General features: G+C 41.9%; 1 protein-coding gene across 13 annotated transcripts in view; it reads left to right on the forward strand.

Annotated features, from left to right (window-relative positions):
- LOC118168072 (uncharacterized protein C11orf24-like) overlaps positions 1 to 9,232 on the forward strand; it is a 30,600-nt gene extending 21,368 nt beyond the window's left edge. For all 13 annotated transcript variants that reach the window (XM_035328169.1, XM_035328170.1, XM_035328163.1 and 10 more), the window contains 3 exons: positions 1,788 to 2,039; positions 6,165 to 6,281; positions 7,405 to 9,232. In XM_035328169.1, coding sequence (XP_035184060.1) covers positions 1,883 to 2,039; positions 6,165 to 6,281; positions 7,405 to 8,570 — 1,440 coding nt within the window. In that variant the 5' untranslated portion in view covers positions 1,788 to 1,882 and the 3' untranslated portion in view covers positions 8,571 to 9,232. The remainder of the gene's footprint in view (positions 1 to 1,787; positions 2,040 to 6,164; positions 6,282 to 7,404) is intronic.
- Positions 9,233 to 15,377: the final 6,145 nt, after the last annotated feature.

A 15,377-nucleotide genomic window follows, 5' to 3' on the forward strand; every position in this document is an offset into this window, starting at 1 on the left:
TTTTTCACTGGGAGAAATAGAAGGTAGACAAGAAGAGGGTTTGGGGGAGCAAGTGGAGCTTCCTTGGGGAAGTCGTAGGGTGCCTAGGGATGCTGAATTTGATACACTGCAACTTTCTGTCAAGCTTTGTCCCTAACCTTTTGATAGTCCGTTGAAGACCTGTATGTTGTGTGTGTGTGTCCTTTGTGAAATCTGGGGGAGCAGTTTATATTTCAGCTTTTTCCAGGCAGGGGAGTTTTGAGTTTAAATGTCTGCTACCGTGTTCAGGTCTTCAGAAAGTAGAGTAAGGAGAAAACTTGGAAACAAGTTCCATTGAGAGAAGTTTCATTGGGGTATCAAGATGTCACAATCTGGGTGTAAGAGTAAATATTATCTTAGAGGCATTTTTCCCCAATAAAGACTAACTCAAATTCTAAAATTCATACAAGTAGCTGGGAGTAGGGTTCAGAGCTCAAGGCAAACCTTGCAGGAATGGCTAAGTCAGGCCTGTAGCCTGCTTCCGATGACCATTGGATATTTTTCACTATGCTATTTATACTGTTCACGCATGCTGCTCATTCCCTGAGCTGTGAACAGTGAATGTCTTCAAATGCAGCAGTCATGTAGGCCTCTGAGATGTAAGGCATAGTTAAATCTCACCACTCTTTGAAGGCCATTACGTTTCTCTTCATAACTGCACGATGAGAGCTAAAGCTTGCTTCAACAATGAGGAAGAGTTGCTCTTAAAAGCTATTTAGGGAAGAGGACGATGCTTAGTCTGGTTGAGGCTGGATTGTTTGGAAGTACCTGTTCATACAAAACTTAAGGAAAATCTTGGAAACAATAGGGTAAATCTAGATAGAAGCTGGTGATCGGCTCTGAAGTCAACAGGAGTTCCTCCAGTGACTGTCAGGGTGAGAGCTCATCCATGGAGACAGAAGTCTCTTCTGTGCATTGGGAGTGAAGAAAAGGCTTTGCCTATTTATTGTTTTATGTGGGGAAATGAAAGCTTACTGTGGGTGTGGATCTTCTTCACTAACAGCTGATGTCTGTGTAGCGCTTTGGAAGATGTGAATTATTGGCTCGTGCTTGTTTTGAATTAACATTTTTGACAATCGGCAGGGAAATTGAAGCAGGAATGAACCAAACCTGATTCTTGGTTTTCACTGACTTGGTTTAAAGGCAGGGCGTCCTGGGTATAGTCCAGGGCTGCCTATATTACCATTATTGTCATCATTATCATATAGATGCTTATAGTATCAGTGTCCTCAAGTTGGTCAAAACGCTTCTGCTGAGCCTGGGGACAACACAAAGGGTTCCAGGATGAGCCAAAAGGCATCGTGTCTGTGTTGCTGTGGGCTTTGAGTTTGGCTTTGTCTGACAGCAGTCAGATAAACTCCTCCAGCTGAAGTCAGAACAAGAGGCGGCAGGCCTCTTCCTGTTCTTGATGCTGATCTTGACTGCAAATGATAAATTCCACATTTTTCTTTAAAACTTTGCCTTGCAACTTTAGGGAAAATAAAGGAATAAAGAAAGTATAACCCACCACTTGCAGCTTTTGAGTTGAGTTGTTTTCTGTTGGTGTCTGAGAAAAAGAGAGCACAGTACTGTTTCCAAAGAAAGACACTGAATTTGGGAATAGGCTTTTTTCTTTCTGCCTCTGCTTCATTATCAGTATGTTAATACTGGTAGTGATACTTGCCTGCCTTATGCACATATTATTGTCATTCTTACTGATAGGAGTGTATTTAGTAAAACACTTCAAGTGTAGCCTTTTGATATAAATCAATCACTTTCTTTTTTTGTAGGTATGTTGCAGTGGATCTGAAGGTGATACAAGGAAGCATTCTACCGTGCTACAGGCTCCTTGAAAGAGAAGCCTCCCGGCAAGGCAACCCTGAAGATGTGGACTGCCATTGTATTCTTCCTGCTGATTTCCTTCTGTATATGTGAAAGCAGATTTCCTGTCCTGAAAGGAAGAGGAGTCCGTGTAGTGCAGATAAACAGGCTGAAAACTGAAAAGCAGTGCAGGCAGGCTTGTAAAGGCTCAGCTGCCTCAGGTGAGGTTCTCATCCTTCAGCAGGAATTCCAGCTGGATTTTCTCTTTATTAAAGGTCTCTTCTGCTCCCCTGACAACTATCTATCTTAGCTCCAGTTGTTTACAGGCATTTACAATTATGGCTTCTGTGTGCAGTCCTGTGGTGCTAAATAATTTCTGACAGCTTTGGTTAAATTGAATCCAGAGCAACCATTTCCCAGGGCCTTTCTAGCTTCCATAAGAAACAGCATTCATGTGCTCTTGGTGTGCGCTGGTAGCGTGCAAATGGTGTTAGGTCACTTGACTTGAAGGATGATTATTCCATGCTGCCAGATGTTTGCAAGTGAACTATGCTATAGTAGACAGCTGCGCTGGAGTGAGTAGTCTTGTGTGTGTTTTATCTACCTTAGAAGAAACTGGTTGTTAATTGTCCTGCAACCAAGCCCAGCATTAAGACCAGGGGAGATGAGAGCCTTCTGGTGTCTACTTCTGAGATGTCTTTAAAAAGCATTAAACTTCTAAATGAGTCTTTGAGAGGTGTCCTTATTAAGGACCCTAACTTATCTAGCCACATGTCAAAGCTTTTAGCATTTAAAAAAAAATCAGTGATGCTGTGGTTGAGATGAGATGGTAGATGACTATCTGACAGGTTGATAGGAACATCATAAGGACTTTTATTTTGATGTTTAGAGCTTATTTTATACATGAGTCTGGTCTATCCCTTCACAGTGGAAAGAAAGCACCTTTGCAAACTATTTTTTTTTTGTTGTTTAGGAGATAAAATATGAGTGGGTTTGTTTCCCCGGCACCAGAGCTTCAAAGCTCCATAGAGAGCTGACACAAAGACACTGTGCTGATACTTAGGGTGGTCTGTAACACTACATGTTTGTCTCTTCCACCCGAGAATCTCTGAATGCTATGGATACGTCATCTTAACTTCACAAGATCTTTATAAGGGTAGACAAGGTGCTACAGCTGCCTCTTCTGGAGGAGGGAGCTGAGGGACATCAAGAATTCAGTCTGTAATCAGGGTTCGGAATGGAGACTGAGCGCATACTCTGCCTGTTGCTGACTTCAGCCACTTTTTTGTACTCATCCCCTTGTTCCTTACTGGTATGGTGTTTCATAATGAACAAGTCATGTTGTGTGTAGCTGTGTTGGGCAGAGGGGGCTGAGGTTGTAAAATTAGGTGACCTGGTCCATCTTTGAGAAGCCATGCAAAAATAACTACTATGTACTGCCCTTAACAGGTTTTTCATTCTGTATTAAACCCACTGAAGCAATTTCATTCCTCTTTCTTACTTGGTGGCCAGTCTCTTGCTTTATCTTGTGTTAGTGAGGAGAAAGAAAAGATACAAACTCTTGGCATAAGTGTATAGTCAGGTGCAGAGAGATCATCTGGAGACAAAGACCTGAAATGTCCTTTTTGTCCTTTTTGTAGCTCAAGGTTTTAAGATCAACTTTACTGCTTTTCTACTCCTGCCTTTCTAGAATACCTTTTTTTGTGCTTTTTTGCCCTTTCATTACAGATGTGAGTCCTGAGACTCTTGAATATTGCAATAATTACACCTACGTAACTGTCAGTAAAGGAGCGGTGGTTGTGATTTTTAAGGTATTAGTTTTAAGCTGCAGGACAAAGTTGCACGAAGAGATGTCTTCATAATTACATTGCTTAGAGAAGTGGAAAGATCACTTTCCTAGCTGATCAGTCTCTCTTCTGTAGTTTGAATTTATATCAGCAAGGGCTCTTCTCCTGTTATAACTTCTATAACTTAGGGAAGTAGTGTAAATGTCACAAAAAGAACCACTTTTGTATGTTAACAGCTCAGATGTGTCCTGCAGAAAGGAGGGGGCTGGCTGGAAAATTCTCCAGGGCTGATAGCAGGGGTAGTAACTCTTACCCTCCGTATGTTTTCTAACATAATGGGTTCAAGCCTCCGGATGCTGCTAGGGAAAGTGTTAAAAGATGGAGAATGTGCCCATCTCAGCAAGAATATGTCAGTTGAGGATTCCCAGATTCCTGATGAGCAAGGTAAGCACATGCTGGGAAGTCAGATGAGCTTGTGCTCTTCCCTTTGCATCCCCAGCCATTATTCTAGAGCCCTCCCAAGATGCTTCTGTGGTGGCTGGTACAGGTCTGGATATCTTGTCCATCTGAACAGGCTGGTTCAGAGCAGAGCTACCTGGTCATAATTCTGGGCAGTCTTGCATGCTCTGGGGAAAATAAAGAGAAAATATCAGATGTCTGCAAGAACAAATATTCCTGCTTCCACTATACACGTGCATACTTGGCTCTTCTACTTGCATTTGGGGATCTGAGTTTTCTTTTCAGTAACAACAGGTTTAGAAATGAAATAATTCATTTCTGCATGGCAAGACCTTGATGTCTGTTGTCTACATGCTTTCCTTCCAAAATGTGTATGATCAGCTTTTGTTGTACCCCTCTAGTTTGTCTTTCTCTGCTGTCTCTTAATTAGATATGAGCAAAGAGGAGTGGCAGGGCAGCAAGTGTCTTGCAGTGGAAACAGCAGCCAGGGCCCTGGTCTGCAGCTCCAGCTCTCATCAAAGGGAGCACTCATCAGTCCAGTTCTATGGAAGCATTCAGTTCTTCTGGGATGCAGTTGGGTGCAGTTCTGATGACAGCAGAAATCAGGCTGCTGAAAATGCTGACCCCATCAAGTCTTTTTCTGACCTGACTTATTAGATATGTAGCTAATACAAGGTATGCTGCTGGCTTTTTTTCCTTTTACCCAAGCAATGAGAAGTGATGCTATTTACAGTAGTAGACAGTCTGTGATCCTCTGCTAGCATGGTTCTCAAGCAAGGAGCAGGAGGCAGGATTAGGAATCAGAGCACGTTCCAACATGGTTTCCTGTCTGAGGAAGGGACTTGAGTATAGCCTGCTCTGTGTGGCTGTTGAAGCTCTTAATTTTATTGCTTTTTAAGTACCAATTTTAAAGTGTTTGAATGGTTTAATTGACTTTCTTAACATTTTATTTGGTAAGTCAGTAAAATGCTACTTTGCTAGTTTCTTTAGGGCTGTCAAAACAGACTACAGTTGTTGGTACAGGGATTTCTCCAAGTTCATAAATTTTCCACAAGCTCTTTTAATAACTGTGGTAATGTAAATGTTTTATTGTAAAAGTTCAAGCTTCTCACAGCATTAATCCTCAGTGAGGGTAATTCTCTTTGTAGATAAGAGCTTTAAATATAGCCATGTGTACCACATGTGTCTGTTCTTTGCCCTTTCCTACACTTTTAATAAAACACAGAAATAAACTTCTACTACTGCCATACACTTGAGCTCTCTGATCTACTGATGGGTGGTCAGTTGGGTACACATCTGCTTTATCCCAAACCAAGAGCTATCTTCTGTTGCTTCTTGTTACAGCACGTGATATTTCCCAGTCCTAGAAATGCATTGCACACAAGGTAACGAGTTAGAAGGAATTCCAGGAGTGGGATTCCCTTCTGTGATGACTTATATGAGCTTATTTAACTTTGTGTTGGGATTTGATGTAGTGAAAGGCAATTTCTTTGATGGCTCCCCTGGCCAGTGGTATTATTTTTCAGCAGATGAGGAGTACATTTGTGTAACTTCAAGCACTGAGATGAGAGCCATGTCTCACGGAGACATATGAGAGATGTCACCCATCTACCATGGGTGACAGTTATCTCAACTGCAACTTACTTTTCCTTCCTCATTAAGACATCTAGGTGAATGCTAGCATATAAATGGGGCCTGTCCAAAGTCAAAGGCACATCTTGTCATTGTCTGGGTGATCAAATTGTTGTTAGATGTTGGCTCCAGAGGACAAGCAGGTGAGTAGGCTGCGGCTGCTATATGTTAACTTCAGTGACTTTTCAGTTATTTTCACTGAGGCTGAGTCAGGATCCTTTTTACACCATGCCTTCCACATATTAGTTGGTTTTTGTTTTAATTCTTCATTTACAGCCATGAAGCAGTATGTTCAGTTATGCTGTATGTAATGATCCATTTTCTTATTTTATCTGAAAGTGTGTTCTTTGGTCAGGCAAGGTTTTGAAGAGCCCGACTAAGGTCAAGTCTGTTCTGACCCATTGGATTTTAGGGGTTCTGTGTTGTAAGTGGCTAATAGTCCTGATACCTGCCTTCTGCTGTTCTTAGGTAACCATCACTGCAATTGGTCTGTGCCCTACCAGGATCGCTGCATCCTCTTGCAGTGTCACCAGCTAAGGGTGTGCCAAAATGCTGGAGAGCAAGAAATCAAAGATCTGCTTGGAGGTAATGCTATGCTTCAAACTCTTGCTAAATCGAGGATCTCATCTTTTTGCCTTAAATTTAAACCTTGACTGGCTTTCAGATAAAAGGCGATGGGTTATGAAATACTTGCTAGATGATTCTGTAACTGATTTTTTTTTTTAATGAACAGCTCTAGTACTTAAACAGCTAACAGTTTTACTAACAGCTCTGGTACTTAAATGTGTATGATATGTCTTTGGGTAACTTTTATTGGCCTCTCCATGTGAAAGGCATGATTCATTCAGCCCATGTGCACTCCACATTCTGTCCTTAGGAAAAAGAAGGCATAACAGATGTATTTATATTTTTTTAAGAGAAAGAAAAATGTCTTGGCATTGTATTTTCTGAGATAGCCAGGATTTTTGTGCTGGAGGCAGCAGGCTGCTTATATAATCAGAGCAGTCTTAGTAGCAGTTGCTCATGGTCATTTTGAGTGCTAGGGTCTTCAATTTTAATTGACTAAGTAACAGAACAGAGCTTGCTCATAATCAAGGATTCGATCTTCTAAAGTATGTTTCAAGAGTAGGCCATACACAGGCTTAAAAAAATTGTTCATTGTTCTTTTGCATTGGCAAAGGTTTCTCTGCAACATAGCAACCAGACCTCTGATAAGCAGATGGGATTCATGTCACAATAAATCTAGATCACTAGTTGTGAAGGAGGTTCTTGTGAAGTACAAAGGTATATGTGGAAATTCTCAGTTTTGAGAGGTGAAAATTAGGAATCTAAGCATGAAGGGCTTATTGAGAATGTGTAACTTCATGAAAACATAACACTGCTGCTTCAGAGTTGGTGTTTGTGATGCTGCTCCTTTAGTGAATGTTTGTGTTGTAGCTCTGTATTTCATTACCCTTCTTTCATGGAATTAATTCCCTGGTTGGGCAAATGCCAGAGGTCTGTGGCAGGAAAAAAAAAAAAGTAACCCAAAGGGATTGTATGCAATAAAGGCAGGGGTCTGGGTTTTCATGTTGTTGCTGACTTCGGGACTGATTCAGTCCAGTTGTACTGCATGTACTTCAGAATACACATTCTGGTTTACACGTGGGAGTGTGAGGTCAGATTTGGGATTCAGAGTTTTATTCTTACAACTTTTTTTTTTTTAAAGAAATCATCTTTGGGGAAAGGGAAACAGTCCAGTTTCACCACAAAAGCTATCCACAGACAACGAAGAGGATGGTGAAGGCACAGACTGAACAATACAACAGAGAGAACCTATTTTTCTCCACCATTCGGGCTCATAAGATTTACTTGAGGCAGTTGGCTGTGACTGCAGGTTATCCTGAAGCACCAAACACAGGAAAAACTGCAAGCAGTGTTACCACCAGCACCACCATCACAACTGTCAGTGCTACCACAGTTGTAACAATGGCTGGAACAAGTGCAACTGTCCACAGTGCAGCTAATGAAATAACTGCCAAAGCCTCAAATGCTTTGGGAGTGCTCCTTCCTACCACCATGTCATCCATTGTCCCTTCTCCCACTCCTAATGACACTGCTTCCACTTCGAGGAGTATCACCAAGCTCCTGACCACCGCTGAAAAATTAGGAAATGATAGCTTTGGCTCAGTATCAGCCCCCTCTTCTGCTCCTGTCACTGCCACTACTGGAGCAGATACTCAGATGAATCACACCGAGCAGTTTAGCACAGCCACCAACACAACCAGCACTTCCCACCCCAGTAGCCTCACTACTGCTGGAGCTGGCCCAAAGAAAACGAGCACAACATCAACCACACTCACCCAACAGGATGCAGTGATATCTTCCACTGCTTCTAGTCGTGCTGCTACTACGTTCAGCCCCTCAGTGAGTCCACATTCTGCGAATTCAGCACTCCCCATGTTGCCAGAAACAAGTAGAGCTCCAACATCCTCGAGTGAATCAACCTCTTCTCAGGGTTCTACAAGAGGTGCCATGGGTTTAACTAGTGGCCCTGCAGCAGAAACTACAACTGGGCATGGAACAAAGTCGGTATCTCTCACTCCTTCAATTGAACATACAACCACCACTCCAGCAAACGCACCTGGAACAACAACTTTGAACACTGCAAAGACTAAGGACACAAACAATGAGTATCTTCTCATTGCTGCTGAGCCTCTGACTCAGTACTTAGTGGATAAAAGTTCGCTTCTTGCAGTGCTTTTATTTGGTACGTTTTTTTTCATAACTGTCATAGTCCTTTTCCTTATGCAGGCTTATGAAAGTTACAAAAAGAAGGATTATACACAAGTGGATTACCTGATCAATGGAATGTATGTGGACTCGGAGATGTGAAAGGGTAGGGATAAAGCAATGGGCAGAAGAGATGGAAAGGAGATTAAAGGCCTATCTGGCTTGTTTTTCTTTCCCATTCGCCTATAACAGAAACTGAAAGTGCTTCCAAATTTAATTCTGGTGCAATTGAGGAGAAATGCCATGTACTGTATTAAGAGAAATATATATTTTTTATTCAACTGCAACAGGTTGCTGTAAATATAGTCATTTTTAAAACCTTTCCATAATGTACTATAGCTTTGATTATTATTTTTCATTGTAAATTACCTATCAAGGGATAAGCCATCATCCTCTGAAAATCATGTGGCACTTTTTCAACTGTTTACATTGCAAATTCATCATGTTTCATTAGTTTGATGTGTGCTCCTTTCTGAAAACAAAAGAGAGGATGCTCTCACCTTTTACAAAATACTCTGAAATCACGTGATGAGAAGTATGAAGTATTGCCACAATGGGGAACTTTAAATCTAATATGTATTTTATTTCGGTACGCTTCTAGCTTGTAAAAAGAGGTCTGTTTACAAGGCATTGTAAACACTGTTTACTGCTAATCCAAGATACCTTTTTCACTAGGAAGCAGATTACTGTGCATCTTCACTTACATGATCTTATTTTTGTATTCACTCAATAAATGGAACCCTGAAAGGGCATATCTTGTTGCATTTCTGTTTTCATTCCTGTTCTCGTCAGCTTAGAAGCAGACAAGTGGCCTTCTGGGGCTTGTGCCAATGAGATCTTTTTGAGTATTCCAAGTACAGGGTTTAGAGGACGGCAGTGGAGGTATCAATGTGTCACAGAAGGTGCTGGTTGTCTTTCAGGATATGGCTTCTGTTCCTTCAGAGGATTATGCTACCAGTCTCCCAGTTATGCAGAGACACCTTAGTGTGATTATTAACTTTCATGCATAGAGCATCAGGCTCTTTTCTTGCATTCAGGACCAGCACAGAGTTTGGAACCCTTATTGCACATGCACACACACAGCTGACCTCTGAAGATCTGCAGCTGAGAGGGAGTAGAAAACACTTAATCTGTGTTATATATATAAAATATAGTATTCTTCAGCAATTAATGAATTTTGAGCAGAGTGTATATACCAGTAGCAAAATGCTGGATCAAGTTGCATTGTATTTCTTTAACTGGATTGTCTTGTATCTCGCTACAAATTAGTTGGCTTCTCTTTGATCCTGCTTGCATGTAATCTTGAAGCTGGTAATAGGCAAACCTCAGAATTTGAGCTGTTGGCTTTTGGTTGTTATTTATTTAAATCCTTTGGGTGTTTAGAATTTGAATGGAGTCTGTAGCCTGGAAAAGGTTACTATGACTTGTTCATCATGAAGCTGAAAGTGCTATGAAAACAGCTGCAAATAGCACTGGCAGCAGCAGAGGTCGTTGGAAGACAGGAGGTGGAAGGTAGTTTCCTGAGCCTTTTCTGTTATAAAAGGCTTCTTAACACTGCTGTGGATTTGGGGACAACATTACGGCAAATAGAGTATCTTGAGGAAAGATGTTTACAACCTGCTTGTCTGTGTCTGACTGCATTTTACTATTTTAGAGTGTTTTTGCATAGACAGCATCTGCGTTCCGATAAGTTTGAGCATCTCTCAAAGCAAAAAGATAGTGTGGTTTTGGGAGCCACCCTCATTGGAAGGCTTGTTGTGTAAACCACAATTCACACAGCTTCCTCGAGAAAGAGTTTGAGGGGCTGACTTTTTAATTGTATTTTAAGGTTATTTTTAATCGGTGCCTCTCTAAAGAATGGAACTGAACTCTCATTTTCTCAGTCTTCTGAAAGCTGCCCATGTGCAGCATCTGATGCAGTAAAGCTCTGGGAACATCCCTTAGCGTGCTTGCACCCTGTCGAGGTGCTTGGGCCTCTCAGCAGGGTGCTTTGAGCTATTAGCAGACATCAGACAGATGCTCCACAACTGCCAACTCCAAAGACTGATCTTTATGTAGGGATCTCAGGTTTCACCTTTAATTGCATGACTTAAGCAGGTGAGTCACTAACCACAGAGCTAAGCCTGTGGTCTGCGCTGTGCTCCAGATACTGAGATAAGAGCTGTCTCAGCTCCCTGCTGTCTCCCAGGTAAGGAGTTGGGTGTTACCTTGGATTCAGTTCTCTACTTTTTCTCATTTGGGCTTCTCAAATAGAGGCTTACATTGAGGTAGGCTGAATCCAGGCAGTAGTGCTTTCTGTTTTAATTTCTCAGTGTGTAAGTGAATTTGCCTTAAGAAGTGCCTTCCTGCATAAGGAGCTGCTGTTGCAGCTATTAGCTAGTGCTCTGTAGTAATCTCTTTTTTTTTTTGTACTTTTTTTAAAAAATAAAAAATAAAAAATAAAATGTCCTGAGTCATTTTCACCAGGGCAAACTGATCATCAGACTTGTAAGGATTTTTTTTTTTTTTTTTGAATGCACCAACTGGCCTTAATTCTTTTGGTCTCCATGATTTCTTCATAGAGGAGGACCAAAAGTTGGACGCTGGATTCTGTGGAGTAGAGCAGAAGCTTGTAAAGTTGCATTCTATTTTTGTTCTCCTCTTTAAAGAAATATTAGTAAAAAGATATTAAAGCCCTGTACTGATTTATCTGAGAGAGCTGGAAAGGAGAGGAAGGGGCCGTTACTTCAGACTCTGAAAACAGTTTACTAAAAACAGACTTTCTAGGGTTTGTTTATTAAAAAACAAACAAAAAAACTTCAGGGATAATTTAAGTATATATAATATAATTATGAGAGTTGGAATTGGGTTACAACTGTATTTATAATAGTCCTAGGGAGTTTCTCATGGACAGAATGAGAATGTTACAACTGCATCATAACTAAAAGAAACCGCTACCATAAAAATCTTTGTGGCTTCTTAACAGGTTCTTACAGGAAGGTAAGTACTCATCAGAAGGTTATTGCCGTTCCCACAGCCCTATGTGTGTTTACATCTTAGTCTCCTCTTCAGATACTGGCACAGCTTGTTTTTTTTGTTCTATTTGAGTTACGGCACTTCCAGCTGTGAATTAATGTCTCAGCAGAAACTGAGATTTTTAGTGTAAGTTTGAGTGCTAGATCATGTCTTGCCTCAGTGCAATTTTGCAACAAGGTAGAGATCACCATAAGTACCATAACGATGCTCCAAGCGTGGTGCCAGCTGGAGAAAGGGCAACTGGGTATTTCTTTTCATCCCAAGGGTTTTGTGAGACAAGCTCAGTTTATGCATTAAAAATATTAGGTTGCACCCTGGCTTCTAAAAGTCAAGGTGTATTTTCTGGTTTGTATATTGAGACCGATTGTAAAGATTTGGTAGCTTTGCTCGTTCTGTAATGCTTTTGCATTTAGCTACTCAATGGGAGGGCAGTGGGACTGCAGAAGCTGGGCTGCCTATGCTGTCTTTCTAAGGGCTTTGCTCTAGCAGTGGCTTGATATGCAGGTCAGAAAGAATTAGAGCTTCTTCCCTCCTGTCCCTTTTTAGGTTGGAGGCCACCAGCAGCAACCAGTTGCTTGGTAATTTCTACCTCAAACCTTTTGTTTCTGTGTGGGTGAAAGCCTGCCTCCCAGCATGGCTTTGCTTGTTTTGGTTTCGAGTCTGCAAATGGTGGCAAAAACAATTCCATTTTCTTGGTACAGTGCTGCAGTAAGAAGCTAGTATGCTAAACAAGGAAATACAATGCCTTTTGAAGGTTTGCTTGCTGAATTCACAGTATAACAATAGATGGGGTCCTACCAAGTTATCTAGAAGACATCTGCCAAGGCGCTGCCAAAAACAACAGTGCTGCTGTGAAGCATACTATATCTGATCCACGTTTGGTTTCAACCTGTTGCATGGCCTCTTAATGAAACAGGAATATCCTGGAATTAAATTTAGGTTTGATTAATTCTAAATGCCACCTCCCTATTACTTAATTGCCTGTATTAGAAATATGATGCTCTAGACAGTGGAGAATAAAGGAAATAATGGAATACTGAAACATGGAAAAATAGGAATGAAGAACTCATAGACTGAAAATGTGTGTTTGTAATATGTCACATGGTGTCCAGAGTTGGGGAGCATAAGCAGAACTCTCAAGCATTATCTTTAGAACAGCTAACATAAGGTAGCTGGAAGACACATAGGGAGCTCTGGAAACAGAGGTATCTGTGGAATTGGTTTCTCTGGATTTGTCTGGTGGTTGTGAGTTTCTGGCATCAAAGAAAGAAACCTGAGCCAGCCCTGCCCTACTGAAGCATTTCTAAGGACTTTTTCCACTGTGGGTTCTCTGGTATGCAGTAAAGACAAGTTCATATTACAGCATCTCCCTTGACCAAGGCAACTCTACTTGTCTCCTTTCTACGGCTTCTAAGTCTCATAAAACTTCATTATCTTTGTTGCACTTGACTGAAATTGGCCCGTGGGTTCAAAAGCAAATACTTTCATGTTGCACAAAATATGGGCTTGTAAGTTCATGCTTTTCTAGAAAAAAAAAAAGCAGGTTCTGCAACAGGAAAACCTAGAGCTAGAACGATTCCTATCTGCTAGAAGGCCTAGGTCGTTTGGGGTTAGGACTCTGCTTTGACATTTTGGCAAAGCTGGTGTTTGCTCTACAGACTTTTGGGCTGATTTCCTTGTGGTTTCATGTCTTCGACCCTTACAAACCTAATCTATAACCACTCTTTATGCTGTTCGGCTTAATTGACCAGCCTGCGTCAAAATGTCATAGTCCAGCTGAGGTTCAAGAATGTGTAGCAGGCCATTATCCTTCACTGCATTCATGCTTCTTAAAATCATGTCTTCACTGTATTTAGGTTTGATCGTGTTGAGAGCACTCCTGCTTTGGCTGAGACGTGCCAGCAGGCTGTGCTCCGGTGCAGCTCTTCAGGAGCTCGCCTGTTGAGCCTCCCTCTGGCAGAGAAACCCCAAAGGTCTGGGGAAAAAAAAAAGTCTCTGCTTGATCTTGGACTTCCTGGTTAGCCTTGGGTGATGCTCAGCTTGTGCCTTGGCTAGAATCATGTTTGAATTATGAAGTAGGTTTAAAGGAGAAATCCTTTGCTCGTGCACAGAATTTGCCCAACATCCTGCTGCTCTCAATTAAAATAAAATAAAAAAAACTAACTAAAACTATTTGGACAGGAGTGTGCAGTCTGTTTGAAAAAGCAAACAAATAACTTGTCTTCATGTAAAGTGGATAAATGTTTTAACCCCTTCAAGCTGAGACAAGTGAAACCAATTATGCTAGTTTGAGGGTCATGGATTTGGGTAAGTGGTTCCTCTTCTTTAGTGGAAGCAGATGAAATTGCAAAATCCAAGCTTGTGACTGTAAACACTGTTAAATATTCCAGCATAACTCCTGTAAGACTAAGGAATAGAGAAGAAAGGGAGAGACTGAGTCAGCCTGAAAAGGCTCACGTTTAGAGGTCATGCTCACATTCATGGCTGGGTGGGAAGAAAAAGAAAGTCAAGATTTAACCAAATTCTAGTATAGAATCATAGAATATCCCAAATTGGAAGGGACCTACAAGGATCATCGAGTCCAATTCCTGGCACCACACATGTCTATCCAAAAATTCAGACCATGTGTCTAATTGCACAGTCCAAACACTTCTTCAATTCTGACACGCCTGGTACCGTGACTATGTCTGTGGGGAGCCTGTTCCAGGGTGTGATAAACCCTCTCAGTGAAAAACCTCTTTCTGCTGTCTAGCCTGAACCTCCCCTGTTGCAGCTAGACACCATTCCTGCAGGTCCTATTGCTGGTGACTAAAGAGAATAGATGGGTGCCTGCCCCTCCACTCCCCCTCGTGAGGAAGCTGTAGGCCGCGATGAGGTCTCCCCTCAGCCTCCTCTTTTCTGGGCTGAACAGACCTAGTGAACTCAGCTGCTCCTCATACATCTTCCCCTTTAGGCCCTTCACCATCTTCCTAGTCCTCCTCTGGACACTTACTAATAGTTTCATGTTCTTTTTTGTACTGTGGTGCCCAGAACTGCACACAGCACTCAAGGTGAGGCTGCACCAGCGCAGAGTAGAGCGGGACAATCACTTCCCTCGACTGACTAGCAATGCCGTGCTTGATGCACTCCAGGGTACAGTTGGCCCTCCTGAATGCCAGGGCACACTGCTGGCTCATATTCAACTTGCTATCAATCACAACCTCCAGATCCCTCTCTGTGGGGCTGCTCTCCAGCATCTCATCACCCAGTCTGTATGTATAGCCAGGGTTGCCCCATCCCAGGTGCAGGACCTGGCACTTGCTCTTGTTAAGCTTCATGTGGTTGGTGATCACCCAGCTCTCCAGTCTGTCCAGATCTCTCTGCAAGGCCTTTCCACCCTCAACAGAGTCCACAACTCCTCCAAGTTTAGTGTCATCAGCAAATTTGCTCAAAACACCTTCTAGTCCTACACCCAAATTGTTTAGAAAAACATTGAAGAGGACTGGCCCTAAAATGGAGCCTTGGGGGACCCTAACAGTGACCATCCGCCAGCCTGATGTGGCCCCATTCATTTACCACAACCCTTTGAGCCCTGCCTATCAGCCAAATGCTTACCCATCGTATGATGGTTTTTTTTAGATGTATGCTGGACATTTTGTCCAGTAGAATCCTACAGGAAACTGTGTCAAAAGCTTTACTGAAATCCAAAAAGATCACATCAGCTGGTTTCCCTTGATAGACTAGATGGGCAATCTTACCATAAAAGAAAATCAAGTTAGTCAAACAGCACCAACCCCTCATGAACCCATGTTGGCTGGGACCAATGACTGCATTGTCCCCCAGGTGCACTTAAATAACTTCAAGGATAATCTTCTCCATAATTTTACCAGGCACAGACATGAGACTGACAGGCCT

The sequence above is a fragment of the Oxyura jamaicensis genome, chromosome 5, assembly GCF_011077185.1.
Source record: "Oxyura jamaicensis isolate SHBP4307 breed ruddy duck chromosome 5, BPBGC_Ojam_1.0, whole genome shotgun sequence".
Lineage (NCBI taxonomy): Eukaryota > Metazoa > Chordata > Aves > Anseriformes > Anatidae > Oxyura > Oxyura jamaicensis.